This window comes from Oncorhynchus tshawytscha, linkage group LG17 (genome assembly GCF_018296145.1).
Source record: "Oncorhynchus tshawytscha isolate Ot180627B linkage group LG17, Otsh_v2.0, whole genome shotgun sequence".
Taxonomy (NCBI): domain Eukaryota; kingdom Metazoa; phylum Chordata; class Actinopteri; order Salmoniformes; family Salmonidae; genus Oncorhynchus; species Oncorhynchus tshawytscha.
In genome coordinates this window covers 12,795,828-12,811,534 of record NC_056445.1, presented here as the reverse complement: position 1 = coordinate 12,811,534, position 15,707 = coordinate 12,795,828, and the positions used below count along the sequence as shown (strand labels likewise).

The 15,707-nt window shown below is 43.2% G+C and overlaps 1 protein-coding gene across 2 annotated transcripts in view; it reads left to right on the top strand.

Moving 5' to 3' along the window:
• Positions 1-15,707, top strand: part of pde3a (phosphodiesterase 3A, cGMP-inhibited) — an 88,427-nt gene that overhangs the window by 43,638 nt on the left and 29,082 nt on the right. Inside the window, exon 2 of one of the 2 annotated variants that reach the window (XM_042300196.1) lies at positions 3,713-3,763. The exons of the other annotated variant lie outside the window; for it this stretch is intronic. Within the exon in view, the coding sequence (XP_042156130.1) occupies positions 3,713-3,763 (51 nt within the window). The remainder of the gene's footprint in view (positions 1-3,712; positions 3,764-15,707) is intronic. 2 annotated transcript variants of the gene reach the window in all.

Below are 15,707 nucleotides of genomic sequence, written 5' to 3'. Positions count from 1 at the left end.
ATAGACTGACGAGTTTCAGAAGAAAGTTCTTTGTTTCCTGCCATTTTGAGCCTGTAATCAAACCCACAAATGCTGATGCTCCAGATACTCAACTAGTCTAAATAAGGCTTCTTTAATCGGAACAACAGTTTTCAGCTGTGCTAACATAATTGCAAAAAGGTTTTCTAATGATCAATTAGTCTTTTAAAATGATAAACTTGGATTAGCTAACACAACGTGCCATTGAAACACAGGAGTGATGGTTGCTGATAATGGGCCTCTGTACTCCTATGTAGATATTCCATTAACAATCAGCTGTTTCCAGCTACAACAGTCATTTACAACATTAACAATGTCTACACTGTATTTCTGATCGATTTTATGTTATTTGAATGGACAAAAAATGTGCTTTTCTTTCGAAAAACAAGGACATTTCTAAGTGTCCCAAACCTTTTGAACGGTAGTGTACATAATATGACATTTGTAATGTCTTTATTCTTTTGGAACTTCTGTGAGTGTGATGTTTGCTGTTAAGTTTTATTGCTTATTTCACTTTTGTATATTATCTACTTCACTTGCTTTGGCAATGTTAACATATGTTTCCCATGCCAATAAAGCCCCTTGAATTGAACTGAATTTAGAGAGAGATATACTGAAGAGAGAGAGAGATACTGAAGAGAGAGAGAGAGAGAGAGATGTACTGAAGAGAGAGTTAGCGAGAGAGAGATATTCTGGAGAGAGAGAGATACTGAAGAAAGAGAGAGAGATACTGAAGAGAGGGAGAGAGAGAAACACTGAAGAGAGCGAGAACGAGAGAGATAGTGAAGCGAGAGAGCGAGATAGTGAAGAGAGAGAGATACTGAAGAGAGAGGGAGAGATACTGAAGAAAGAAAGATACTGAAGCGAGAGAGATGGAGATCGAGGCTGTAGAGAGAGAAAAAGAGACTTGAGAGAAGAGAGAGTCATTACCAGTGTTGGTGTTTTGTTCATGGTAAATTAAACACACTGCATCATCATCCTCTTATTAGGTAGATTGCCTCATCTGTCATTTAATAACACACAGACAAACAGAGTTATCGTTTGCACCTCTGCCTCTCCATCCTCTGTCATCCTCCCTCATTCTCTATCATGCTCCCTTCATCCTTTGTCCTTTGTCATCCTCCCTCATTCTCTATCATGCTCCCTTCATCCTTTGTCATCCTCCCTGAGAGTTCTTTAATGCTCTACTTTTCTCTTTCTGTCTAAATGAACACAACACTTAGAGAGTTAGTAGGAGGACATATCAGGCTCTCTGTTTGCTCATTAGATTTTCATGAGCTGTACACTCACTGCTTACTCACTCCCCTCTGGTTCAGTGGTGGTCCAATGTCTCCTGTTCTTCTGACCAGGGACTTCTTCTTTACATTTGAGTCATTTAGCAGACACTCTTATCCAGAGTGACTTACAGTAGTCAGTACATGCATTTTTATACTGGTCCGCCGTGGGAATTGAACCCACAACCCCTGGCTTTGCAAGCGCCCGTGCTCTACCATTACGGGTCTCAGACTGAGCCACACGGGACCCAGTTACTCTGTTACTGGTAACTTGTTTAGAACTGGTTGGTTCTGATGGCTCAGTTGATTAGCGTGTCGTGACTAGTACACAGTCTCTATCACTGGAGTAGTGGGTTTGATTCCTTAGTGGGCTACTGTATCATGTGTCAACTGTAAGTCACTTTGGATAAAAGTGTCTCCTAAATGACTCTATTATTTATACGATACATTAAAGCGGTCCCTGGATAAAACTGGAAACAGTTTAAAATCCTAAACCATGGAAAGGAACACTGCTCTGTTTCAAATGCTACTTCTCTAATGATTTTACCAGAGAACTCAATCAAATGAAAGGTACAGCCCCTGCCCTCTATTTTTACTTGAAGTTACTCTGCTGGACTTCTAGGAAAACAGCCCAGACAGACCAAAATATAACATATAGACCTGCAGGTTTTTATTGGAAGTCTAGGAAAACAGTCATAAACAATGTTGACGCTTGAGAGAAGTCTTTGACAGATGAGAGAAGCTCAAAGCTGTCGGACATAGCCTACATTGTAGACTTGGTTCACTTAATGGGCATTTGGCTGAGACTCACCATCCAACCACGGAGAAGATCAGGTGGGTCTTTCTCTGATCATTTGCCTCTCTGTATGTTTCCTGGTATTAAAACCTATGTGTATATATATCGTAACGACATACGCAGCTAACTACAGTGTGGTCAGAGGGAGAGAACACATATGTGGACTAGAAGCAGAATATCTTTTTTTCCCACAGCTGTATTAAGTAGATACAACACCTGTCTAGTTAACCAGGATGTTGAGTGGTGGTTAGGGGCTTGACTGGCGTTGAGTTGTCATTAGTAGGGGTTAGGGTAAGGGGACTCAGGACAAAGACTGGGGTCAGTGTTACTGAGGGAGGGAGACGACTACAGTACCAGCCTCTCCTCTTCGCGGAAGAGTGGAAGAGGCAAAAAAAAACAACACCCAGAGAAAAAGTATCGGAATTATCCTTTTATAAATAAATGTTGTTTCCACTGACTCTCTCTCTCTTTTTGAAAAGGTTGTGTTAAATCAATCGAGGTTGAGTTTGTGGCTCAATGGGAATCTGGGTGAGGACCCCAGAAGTAAGTGTTACGTAATGTTACTGTTGGTAACGTACAGCCGGCCGTCCACAGACACAGTCAGCTAGTCAATGCAGGACTCATTCTCAACAGCTGAGTTAAGTCGCCCCATCAGACTGCAAAAGACTTGACACTTATAATACGAGGACACCTCTTTCTTTTTTTTGCTCCCTGCAAGCAGATACTCAAATCAGAGACAATGTAACTGATTTTAGAAGGACTCGTTCACCTTGTTGCACATCGGTTCAAACAGTGAGAATATTCAAGCTACTGTATATTTCAGTCAGTTTATGGATTCCCTCTTCACGGCAGGTAGTCTAGTGGTTAGAGCATTGGGCCAATAACCGCAAAGGCTGCTGGATCAAATCCCCAAGCTGACAAGGTAAAAATATGTTGTTCTGCCCCTGAACAAGGCAGTTTACCCACTGTTCCCTGGTAGGCTATCAATGTAAGTAAGAATTTGTTCTTAATTGACTTGTTTAATAAATAAAGGTTAAATAAAATAAAAAGATATAATAATTCTCCTGCCCCTGCCTTACCATGAAGATTATGCCAGGGTAAACTAGTCTCTGTATCTGTCAGTAAAATGGCAATGATGCTGTGATGTTGATTCTGCGATGCGAGTGTAAACGAGCCTGCACTTAGCATGGCGTGCCTTCAGGAGGGAGGTTAGTGTGTGTGTGTATGTTAGTACTGTGTGTTGTCTATTTGCTAATTAGAGTGATTAAAGTTTTAGCCTGGCAGAGGCCATTATGCTGTGCTGAAAGGCTCGGTACGCCCCAGCCTCACTGTGAAATGACATTAAAGCCTTGTTGAACAAAATAGAAAGTGTTGAATAGAGGAATAGAAGGGAGGAATGACAGGGGGACGTAGATGAAGATGAAGCCTGCAAGCGTAGGTAATGCGCTTTTTTCTTCATCAGCACCGCCTCGCATTTATTTTTAGCCCTCAGCGGAGAGGGGGGGGCTTGGAGAGATAGTGGAGGACGATAGAGAAGAAGATACTGTAATACAGTAGTAGACTGGAGTAGACTGGAGGGTAATGGTGAATGCACTCTAAACTGGTGTCTCTCTCTCGTCTCCAGATGATCTCACAGACTGAATGGGACCACAAGAGGGGTGCCCGGGGATCCCAGGTAGGACAGAGAAGGGGAGGAAGGGGGAACATGCTTCTTTTTCTAACCCATTATTGAATGAACACTTCAGGTCAGTACAGTGATGGGGAGGGACGAGAGGGGGAGGAGGGGGACAAAGGATGGAGAATACTTCTGTCTCTAACCGTATTGAATGAACACTGACGGAGCGAGAAATCGATAATGCTACTTCTCACTTCTCCACCTGACTGACCAGTGCTTGCGTGCATATCCCTTCCTCTCCTCCTTTCCCCCTCTCCCCCTCTCTCCGTCCCCCCTGGTCAGATGGGGCAACTGCTGTCTCAGTCTGATCAGGAAATACTTAAATACGTTCCTTTAGGTGGCTGGTTTTGTTTTAAGAGTCAGGTAATTACGGAGCAACGTAAAATTGCATGCCTCGACATTGATCTAAAGTCAGTTTGTGGTATTCTCCCCTAGTGGTTAAGGTTAGGATTAGGGGAGGATAAACTAATCCTAGATCCGTGTCAATCTCAGTGACTGAAAAGTCAATAGTTAAAATCCCGAGCCGGCCAATTGGAAAAGTCTGCCATTCTGCCCTTGAACAAGGCAGTTAACCCCCAACAACAACTGCTCCCTGGGCACCGATGATGTCAATTAAGGCAGCCCCCCCAGCACCTCTCTGATTCAGAGGGGTTGGGTTAAATGTGGGAGACACATTTCGGTTGAATGCATTCTGTTGTGCAACTGACTAGGTATCCCCCTTCCCCTAGTTATTATTAGAGATGATGGTGATGCTATAGGCATACAGTAGGATATGCAACTCTGTAGACTGCAGTAAATGGGGAATAACTGGAGATTATTGTAGAGTGATTTTGATAATTGGCTCAGAGGTTGTGAAAAGGACAGATAATAATTGTGGGTAAGATACTGTAGATCAAGTATCTTATTCCTGGAAAGATCTCTATGACAGTGGCTTACACACTCAGTCACGTACACACACACACACACACACGTACACACACACAAACACACACGGACAGACGGACGGATACACACACGTACACACACACACACACACGGACGGACATACACACACACACAAACACACACACACACACGCTGATGGACGGACGGACGGACGGACAGACAGACAGACAGACACGCACACACTGATCGACCAGTCAATCACAACCTTCCACATTGTGTCGTGTCTGTGAGAGATTGGATTGGCAGGAGGAGAATGTATTGAGCCCTTGTAGAATCTGGAGGCTTGGTACTGATAGCAGGAACAATGACACTAGAACTGGCTGAACAATGTGTCTGAGTGTGCATAAGCACGTGCATGAAACATCTTGGTTCTGTAACTCTCATTGATTTTATAGGTATACGTTCCAAAAATATATATAATAATGGAAACATGTAGAGAAATAAATGACACTAGAACTGGCTGAACAATGCGTCTGAGTGTGCCTAAGCATTGGGATATTGGGATATTGACATTATTCCAGTCTTGTCCCATCTGGGAATGGGAGTGTCTATATGTGTGTATTTTAGTTCAGAAAGAGCAGGTCTAGAAAGAGAATGTATCGCTCATCCCACAGTGTCTCTTCAGTCCCTGATATGAATGCTCGGCTATGCAAAGCCAACTGACATTTACTCCTGAGGTGTTGAACTGTTGACCTTGCTGGTCATCTATGAACATTTCAACGTCTTGAACAAAGATCTTGCCTACATGACCATGTAATCTTACCCGGTTCCTCATAGGTTCCTGCCTTTCCAGGGATTTGTTCTTAGCCTCTGTGCTTCTACATCTGCATTGCTTGCTCTTTGGTGTTTTAGATTGGGTGTCCAGCCAGGTCACTCGAGATCCAAGGCGATATTTGACATTCATCCAGGTACCTAGGGTGTCGGGAGATGCCCTTAAATCTGGCCACTAGGGGCAACAGTAAGGACTATTACCATTAAGTAGGCTTGCGGCTTGCTGAGGCATTGCGGATGGGGATAGTGGACAGGATAAACCAGCGAGCTCCGGCTTGAGGGTCGCGTGCTCAGTCCCAGCACTAGGCACTCTTTTTTAAATATATATTTTTTAACCCTATCCCAAACCTTAACCCTTACTGTACCCATTCGGAATGAATTCCTAAACCTGGAAAACACTTGAATACCTGTCACGTTTACTCCCACCCCCTCTCCGGCGCTCGTTGTCGCCAGTGTGGTGATTAATACACACACCTGTCACCATCGTTACGTGCACCTGCCCCTCATGAGACTCACCTGGACTGCATCACTTCCATGATTTCCATCCCTCTACCTGTCACTCCCTCAGGTTCCTTCCCCAGTCAGCCTTGTTGTTATTTTCCTGTTCTTATGTCCAGATGCTGTTCGTGTTTAGTTCCACGTTTATTTATTATTAAATCCACACCCGTACTTGCTTCTCGTCTCCCAGCGTCTGTGTTACAATTACCGAAGTCAAACCGTGTCAAACTGTGAGATCGTGTTATCTGTATAGCCCTTTGTGACAGCTGCTGCTCTTAAAAAGGGCTGTGTAAAATACATTTGATTGATGAATGCACTGCCATGCTCTCAATAGTCTAACGTGGCTTCCTCTCCTCATCTCTTCTGCTCATATCCTCCCCTTCATCGCTCCTTATCCATTGTTTACTCGTGAGAAAGCGTTGTACTAGTGAAAGCAAATACCTGGTAAAAAGCCTCATCCTATTGCTCTCAGCTGTGTCTTCAGTGTCACAGAAGATGAAAGAGAGAGGGCACGAGGAGAGGATGAAGCCACTTTAGACTACTGAGACATGTCTGTGATGTGTGGGTAGCACTGTACTAATGCAAATCACCCACTTGTATTATTTCGCGTCTTTCCACACTATTAATAATCAAAGGGAAACTCGTAGGACGGGATGACGCGTTGTTGCGTCCAATTTAACCCAAATAACTATTTTTATTGTGTAGGACTCACTTTGCTCTTTATCCCTGCGTCTCCTAGCAACAGGCTATTTTCTATATAAATGCTTCCTGTCTGTCTGCCCACCTCGGCGGAGCGACGAGTGGAGGAGCACCTAGGAGCATTCTCTCACAGGATTGGCTGAGGCAGGAGCAGGCGAGGGCCAGAGGGTTGTCGGGACTGACTGCATATGTGGTACAGTTGGGGCAGAGGAGAGAAGGGTGTGAGAGAGGAAGGGAAAGAGAGAGGGAGAGAATAGAGGAGTGACAGTTTACTTTCTGAGGAGGAGGGAGGACAGGCACCATAGTAGGACAGCTACTGCGGCCGAGAGGAAGAGATTCAGGAGTCAGGCATCGGGTGTTTAGTGTTAGGCATTGGTCCCTGGTTGTGTGCATTGGTGCTATGATGAACAAGGCGTACACGTCGGGGACCATGAGATGCTATCAGGAGACCACCCATCCTCCCAAACAGGTGGACTCTTTACCGGTGTGTATGTTTTCATCTGTGTACACTGTACTTTTTGTTGTTGTTGTTGATTCAACAAATTATTATTTAGTAACTGGTTCCACAGACTTTTATAGTTTACTAAACTTTTCGGGTCAAAGTGATACCTGAACATAACATTTTTGGTTAGCCCAAACATAGCTTTAACGTGACAAGACGTAAGTTAGGAACGCACACACATTAAAATTGTGCTTTTAACACAGAATGTTTTCAACATACTTGATTACATTGTGCATTTATATGGAAATGATTATTCAACATGTCCTCACCTGGGATTGGAACTCACAACCTCTTGGTTCATAGAATTCCACGCTTTCTGCTACGTCACGTCAGTGTCACCTGTATTCCTATACTTTACACTTCAAAGTGAAATGCAGCTCTGTTAAAAGTCAACTCCAGAAAAACGATTTGATTTATCACAGTGATTAAGGATCAACATTAAAACAGAAAACCAGAGAATAAGTCAATCAAATCAATGATGAGAGAATAATCAGATAGCTGACACAGACGTGGTGGTGTGTCAGGAAGTTAAGAATGCCGTGAACCAGGAGGTTGTGAGTTCAAATCCCATGGAAAGAAACATAGAATCGTATCTGTTATGTGGTACGCATATCTGTACCTGCTTCAAAGATAGTGTGTCTGACAGGGAAGCAGGTCAGTTTAGGCTTCCACCCCTAGAGGATTTGAAGAGATCTGTGCCTGCCTAATGGCAAACTATACATTGAAATGTAAATGATGGCACACTGGTTCACATTACCTGTTGAAGTCAGTAGAACACAGGTAGCCTGACACTAGCCTAACAGTAATCCAGAAACAGTGAGGAAGGGTTTGGGGAAGCGACTCCAAAGTTCACAACAGGGCAGAGCGGCAGGAACATTGTGCAGTTTTAGGAAAATAGAGTTAAGAAAATATTTACTATATACACTAAAGTAAGAAAAAAGAAATTGAGGTCATTTGTACATGTAGGTGGGGGTAAAGTGACTATGCATAGATAATAAGCAGCGAGTAGCAGCAGTGTAAAAAAGCAAAGGGGGGTGGGTTTCAATGCAAATAGTCTGGGTGACCATTTGATTAATTGTTCAGCAGTCTTATGGCTTGGGGGTAGAAGCTGTTAAGGAGCCTTTTGGACCTAGACTTTGCGCTCCAGTAGCGCTTGCAATGCTGAAGCAGAGAGAACAGTCAATAACTTGGTTGACTGGAGTCTGACAATTTTTTTGGCCTTTCTCTAACACACTGCCTAGTATATAGGTCCTGGATAGCAGGAAGCTTGGCCCCAGTGTTGTACTGGGCTGTACGCACTACCCTCTGAAGTGCGTTATGGTCGGATGCCAAGCAGTTGCCATACCAGGTGATAATGCAACCGCTCAGGATGCTCTCTATGGTGCAGCTGTAGAAGATCTGGGGACCCATGCCAAATATTTTCTTCACAACATTCTTGTTGTATTTGGACCATGATAGATTGTTGGTGATGTGGACGCCAAGGAACTTGAAACTCTCACCCTGCTCCACTACAGCCCTGTCGATTTGAACGGGGGCATGTTCAGCCCTCCTTTTCCTGTAGTCCGCGATCATCTCCTTTGTCTTTCTCACGTTGAGGGAGAGGTTGTTGTCCTGGCACCACAATGCCAGGTCTCTAACCTCCTCCCTATAGGCTGTCTCATCGCTGTCGGTGATCAGGCCTATGATCGTTGTGTCGTCAGCAAACTTAATGATCGTGTCGTGTTTGGCCACACAGTCTTGGCAACTCACCCCCGAGGGGCCCTCATTTTGAGGATCAGCATGGCAGATGTGTTGTTGCCTACCCTTACCATCTGGGGGCGGCCCGTCGGGAAGTCCAGGATCCAGTTGCAAAGGGAGGTGTTTAATTCCAGGGTCCTTAGCTTAGTGATGAGCTTTGTGGGCACTATGGTGTTGAACGCTGAGCAGTAGTCAATGAACAGCATTCTCACATACAGTTGAATTCGGAAGTTTACATATACTTAGTTTGGAGTCATTAAAACTCGTTTTTCAACCACTCCACAAATTTCTTGTTAACAAACTATAGTTTTGGCAAGTCGGTTAGGACATCTACTTTGTGCATGACACAAGTCATTTTTCCAACAATTGATTACAGACAGATTATTTCATTTATTTCTCTGTATCATAATTCCAGTGGGTCAGAAGTTTACAAACACTAAGTTGACTGTGCCTTTAAACAGCTTGGAAAATTCCAGAAAATTATGTCATGGCTTTAGAAGCTTCTGATAGGCTAAATGACATCATTTGAGTGGATGTGGATTTATTTCAAAGTCTACCTTCAAACTCATATTCCAGTCTGTGCTAGCAAAACAGTCCTGTAGCGTAGCATCTTCGTCATCTGATCACTTCCATATTGAGTGAGTCACTGGGACTTCCTGTTTAGCTTTTGTGTGTAACCAGGAATCAGGAGGATAGAATTATGTTCAGATTTGCCAAACGGAGGGCGAGGGAGAACTTTGTACACGTCTCTGTGTGTGGAGTAAAGGTGTTTTTTTCCTCTGGTGACGTGCTGGTAGAAATGAGGTAAAACGGATTCAAGTTTGCCTGCATTAAAGGCCCCGGTTACAAGGAATGCCATTTCTGGATGAGCATTTTCTTGTTTGCTTATGACTTATACGGCTCTGTGTCGTCGTTCAGCCACGACTCGGTGAAACATAAGATATTACCGTTTTTAATTTCCCATTGGTAGGATAGTCTCGAACGAAGCTCATCCAGTTTATTCTCCAGTGATTGCACGTTGGCCAATAGAACGGATGGTGAAGGCGGGTTACCCACTCGTCGACAAATTCTCACAAGGCCTCTTGATTTCCGCCCCCTGTATTTCCTTATTTTCTTCATGTGAATAACAGGGATTTGGGCTTTGTCTGGGAACAGCATTATGTCCTTCTCGTCAGATTCATTAAAGAGGTGAGGAATCGCTGTTCTGATTTCCAGAAGCTCTTTTCAGTAGCATCAACATTATTGTCATGCCCTGACCTTAGAGATCCTTATTATTATCTATGTTTGGTTAGGTCAGGGTGTGACTCAGGTGGGAAAGTCTATGTTTACTATTTCTTTGTTTTTGGCCGAGTGTGGCTCCCAATCAGAGGCAGCTGTCTATCGTTGTCTCTGATTGGGGATCATATAGAAGTTGGCATTTTCCTTTTGGGTTATGTGGGATCTAGTTTTCTGTTTCACTTACTGTTGCCTGCCAGAATTATGCATTTTTCGTTTTTTTGTCTTTGTTATTTTGTTTTGGTGTCGTCAATAAAAAGACGATGTACGCCTACCACGTTGCGCCTTGGTCCACTCTTCATTCTACAAACGAGAGCCGTTACAATTATGTACAAAATAAGTTACAAACAATGCGAAAAAACACACAAAATAGCACAATTGGTTTGGAGCCCATAAAACAGCAGCCATCCTTTTTTTTAACTAGGCAAGTCAGTTAAGAACAAATACTTATCTTCAATGACGGCCTAGCAACAGTGGGTTAACTGCCTTGTTCAGGGGCAGAATGACAGATTTTTACCTTGTCAGCTCAGGGATTCAATCTGGCAACCTTTTGGTTACTAGTCCAATGCTCTAACCACTAGGCTACCTGCCGCCCCATTCTGGTACATCCTTCTGAAAGTAGGATAAACCACCCTTCGTCGGAGGATAACTTTACTACAAAGTTTTATTATTGCACTTTTATTTGACTATTTTCTTCTGATTGTTCTGTAGCTATCGGAATGTGTGAGTATTGTACTGTGTCAGTGAATGTTATTGACTGTAGTAATAGTGTAGAGCAGGGCTCTCCAACCCTGTTCCTGGAGAGCTACCATCCTGTAGGTTTTCACTCCAACCCCAATCTACTACAGCTGATTCCAATAATTAGCTGAATCAGGTTAATTACAACTGGGGTCGGATTGAAAACTTACAGGAGGGTAGCTCTCCAGGAACAGGGTTGGAGAAACCTGGTGCAGAGTACTGTGATAATACTGTATTAGAGTATTGTTGACTGTAGTAAGTGTAGAATTCTGTAGTAATACTGTAGTAGAGTCATATTTACTGTAGTTATAGTATAGACTAGAGTACTGCCGTAATACTGTATTAGAGTATCGTTGACTATAGTAATAGTGTAGACCAGAGTACTGTAGTAAAACTGTATTAGAGTATTGTTGGCTGTAGTAATAGTGTAGACCAGATTACTGTAGTAATACTGTATTAGAGTATTGTTGATTGTGGTAATAGTGTAGAGTACCGGGGTAATACCGTATTAGAGTATTGTCGACTGCAGTAATAGTGTAGAGTACTCTAGTAATATCGCATTAGAGTATTGTTGACTGTAGTAATAGTGTAGAGTACTGTGGTAATACCGTATTAGAGTATTGTCAGTTGTAGTAATAGTGTAGGGTACTGTAGTAATACCGTATCAGAGTATTGTTGACTGTGGTAATAGTGTAGAGTACTGTAGTAATACCGTATTAGAGTATTGTTGACTGTGGTAACAGTGTAGAGTACTGCAGTAATACCATATTAGAGTATTGTTGACTGTAGTAACAGTGTAGAGTACTGCAGTAATACCATATTAGAGTATTGTTGACTGTGGTAACAGTGTAGAGTACTGTAGTAATACCGTATTAGTGTATTGTTAACTGTAGTAATAGTGGAGTGCTGCAGTTTGGATGTCAGCCAGTCTGTAACTGTCGGGCTGTTCATTTTCCACCTGGCTAACTCAGTTCTGCCTGTGGACCCAGCTCACCATCTGTACACACACACATACAGGCACGCACACGTGCACATAGACACATGCATGTACACACACACACACACACACACTACCACACACACTCACACATTACACACAGCCGTGCTTACGCCTGAACTGGTCTCATGTGCCTTTCAGTGTCTCTGAGGAGAAATGATGAGAAAAAAAGAAAGAGAGGAAGAGAACACGTCCCATTCCGATGGAAAGAACAAACGCTGCTCTCTAGTGTACTGGAAAATGGATTCCTCTAGTTTGCATAGCTTTCTTCCTCTATATGCAGTTTTAAACCTGTATGCAGAATCACATAGGTAATGTAGTTACTGTGAAATAAGGGCCTGGGTTTACAGTACATGCTTCTTGTACAACCCTACAGCTGTTCAATCAATGACAGATATTGACAAGCTGTTCCCTTCGGGTCTCTCGTGTGTGTGTGTGTGTGTGTGTGTGCGTGTGTGTGTGTGTGTGTGTGTGTGTGTGCGTGTGCGTGTGCGTGTGCGTGTGCGTGTGTGTGTGTGTGTGTGTGAGCGTGTGCGTGTGTGCCTATGCGTGCACTCAGTGACTTCTCTCTGTGTTCTTGGTCTGTATGCGACCTGTGTTTAAACCCATCAAGATCAATACTTCTCTACTCCCTGATCTCTGTCTCCACTATAACTGCTCCCACTATCACTTGATTGGCCTAAATACACACATACTCACGTAAAGGCGATGCACACAGGCACACACTCTCTATCTTGTTATCAACAGTAGCGTTCTCTCTCTCTCTCTCTCTCTCTCTCTCTCTCTCTCTCAATTCAATTCAAGGGCTTTATTGGCATGGGAAACATGTGTTAACATTGCCAAAGCAAGTGAGGTAGATAATATATAAAGTGAAATAAACAATAAAATTAACAGTAGACATCACACATACAGAAGTTTCAAAACAATAAAGACATTACAAATGTCATATTATATATATATATATACAGTGTTTTAACAATGTACAAATGGTAAAGGACACAAGATAAAATAAATAAGCATAGATATGGGTTGTATTTACAATGGTGCGTGTTCTTCACTGGTTGCCCTTTTCTCGTGGCAACAGGTCACAAATCTTGCTGCTTTGATGGCACACTGTGGAATTTCACCCAGTAGATTTGGGAGTTTTTCAAAATTGGATTTGTTTTCGAATTCTTTGTGGATCTGTGTAATCTGAGGGAAATATGTCTCTCTAATATGGTCATACATTGGGCAGGAGGTTACGAAGTGCAGCTCAGTTTCCACCTCATTTTGTGGGCAGTGAGCACATAGCCTGTCTTCTCTTGAGAGCCATGTCTGCCTACGGCGGCCTTTCTCAATAGCAAGGCTATGCTCGCTGAGTCTCTCTCTCTCTCGCTCGCACCCGCCCTCCCTCCGTCCCTCGCTTTCTCTCTCCCAGGGACATGAGCCAGCCACACAGAGTCCATTACTGCCAGGTAATGGTTGAATGTCGCAACCACAGGATGTCGTTAAAGACCTGAGTGAAGAGAGCTCTAATGGGTTTTGTTCAGGTTGAGCTGATTTCGCACAGCAATAGAGATAGGCCACGTCTCAAATGGTACCCTATTCCCTATGTAGTGCACTACATTTGACCAGGGCCCATAGCTAGGGTATCAGAGCGTCAGGCCACTTTGAGGTATCTATTAGCTCTCTCTTTCCGCATTGCTGTTCGATCTGTTTGGTGAGTCAGTCATCAGGGTCACGGTGTTTGAGGAGTTAATACGAGGTGTTTAAGTAAGCAAGATGATCAGGATGAATCAGTTGTACTGCTTACATAAGAGTTTCTGTACAGCAATGGGACACCGGTGTCTATCCCTGTTTCAACTCTCTGTAACTGCTATAAAACATCTCCGAAGTGCGGTTTTTGAATCTGTGTTTGTGTGCGAGAGAGAGAGAGAGATTTATTTATCTGGTATCGCATCTGATCACACAGCCGTTTGACCTGAGAATGTGGGAAATGTCCGTCCTGTGCTCTGCTGCGGTCGGTTGTTTATGATGCTGCTCTGTTTACCGAACACTGAGAGGGAGTATTATTGGAGGCCGACAGAGACATGAGAGATAGAGAGAGGAGAGAGAGATGGAGCAAGCGGAAGCCTCCCACACAAAGGATTTGGTCTCCCGTCCACTTACCCTCTCTCCTCTCACTCACGCTCAAAATAAATCACTCAGTATAGAGTTACTGTGCGCTCTCTTCTTTTTTGCCACATCTAACCCTGAAGCTTGTGATGAAACACACAGACACACGTCGACAAAGTCATAAAACTAACTAGTGCTGTGTCTCAATAGTATATAGTGGCTTCCTCTCCTTGTCTCCTCTCCTTCATTTGCTCTGACCTAAATGCACAGAATGGGTTAGAGTGATGCAGGTTGACGTTTATTGTCAGGAGTCTTGTCCTGGAAGCCGAACTGTTTAGATAGGTCAGTTGCAAAGTCAAAATGGGCTATATTGTAAAAATGTAGGAAAACTAAAATGTGCTCTTTGGTCTTAATTTCGAAAATCAGATTTTATGACTTTGTGGCAATGCCAGCTAGTGACCACTCTGCATAGCTGCCTCCAGAGCAAGATTAATGACGGAAAAAAACAAACCTGCTAGAGGGATATGGTGGATATCTACTAGGTTCACAAATCTAGTACTTTCACATCAGTGCATTTAGATGTAGGATCTTCATTTGATCACTCTTTTGTTGCTCAGAATTTTACACATACACACTTTGTGATTTACGTAAATTCAGTGAAAACCCACACTAAGACACGGTTATATTGACAGTATTTCGCTTTTCATGTAGCCTGCTTTTGGCGTAGCCTATCCACCAACATTATGGACTACACTGTTGCAGGATTTATTTTGCTGTGACAATATAGGTCAAATTAAAATCCAACATCTGTAGGAAGGAACGTAGATATGGGAAGGATACCACTTTAGACAATTGAGATTCACCCTATGAAGCACAGTTTATAGTGGCTATTTACTTTCACAGATTCCCTGGTTGAAATGGCTTCACTATGAAATATGAATGGTAAAAAACCTCTCCTCTCAGTTGCAAAGGTGTGAAAAAAGTTCCAGAGGAAAATAATGGTCAGAAAGAAACTACAGTTTATGTTTTTGCAGTAATTCAGGACAGGAAATACCAGATTGAATGTTGTGACGCTTTCCCTGAGCACTGTGTAATTGGCCATGGCTGTTAGGGGAGTGTGTTAGGGGAGTGTGTGTGTGTGTCTGTTATTTCCCAGGGCTGTGGAGAGTGATTCTTGGCACTTGGATCTGATTCTAATGATGTTGCTTACAGTAAATCCAGCTATGCTCTGTACCGTAAAGAAAAGGGTGTCTTCCACATTTAACCCAACCCAACCAAGAGCCTAGCCTACTGCTGTGGATATGCCTTTTACTGAACTAAACCTTTTTGTCTGCTGAACTGGTATAGACCGGAAACAGAGAGTAGAGAGGAGAGGAGAGGAACGGAACTGAAAGGAAAGAGAAGTAAAAGGAAAGGAGCTATAGGGGGCCAGGAATATTGGAGAGCAGCCTGATCACTAGAAATAAACTTCAATTTCGGACGTTTGAAAAGGTCCTGAGAACGTCGATATATACCTTCCTCCACACTCACATTTTTTTCACAAGCGATTTCCGAGAACTCATGATGCTCGGACCTGGAGCTTGCTGCTTAGAACACTGCACCACCGCACAGATCACAATGCTCTAGCAAGCCGTGAGAATAATTGATGCTAATATTGCGTTGTTTTTAATTATTTAGTTTTAAGCCTT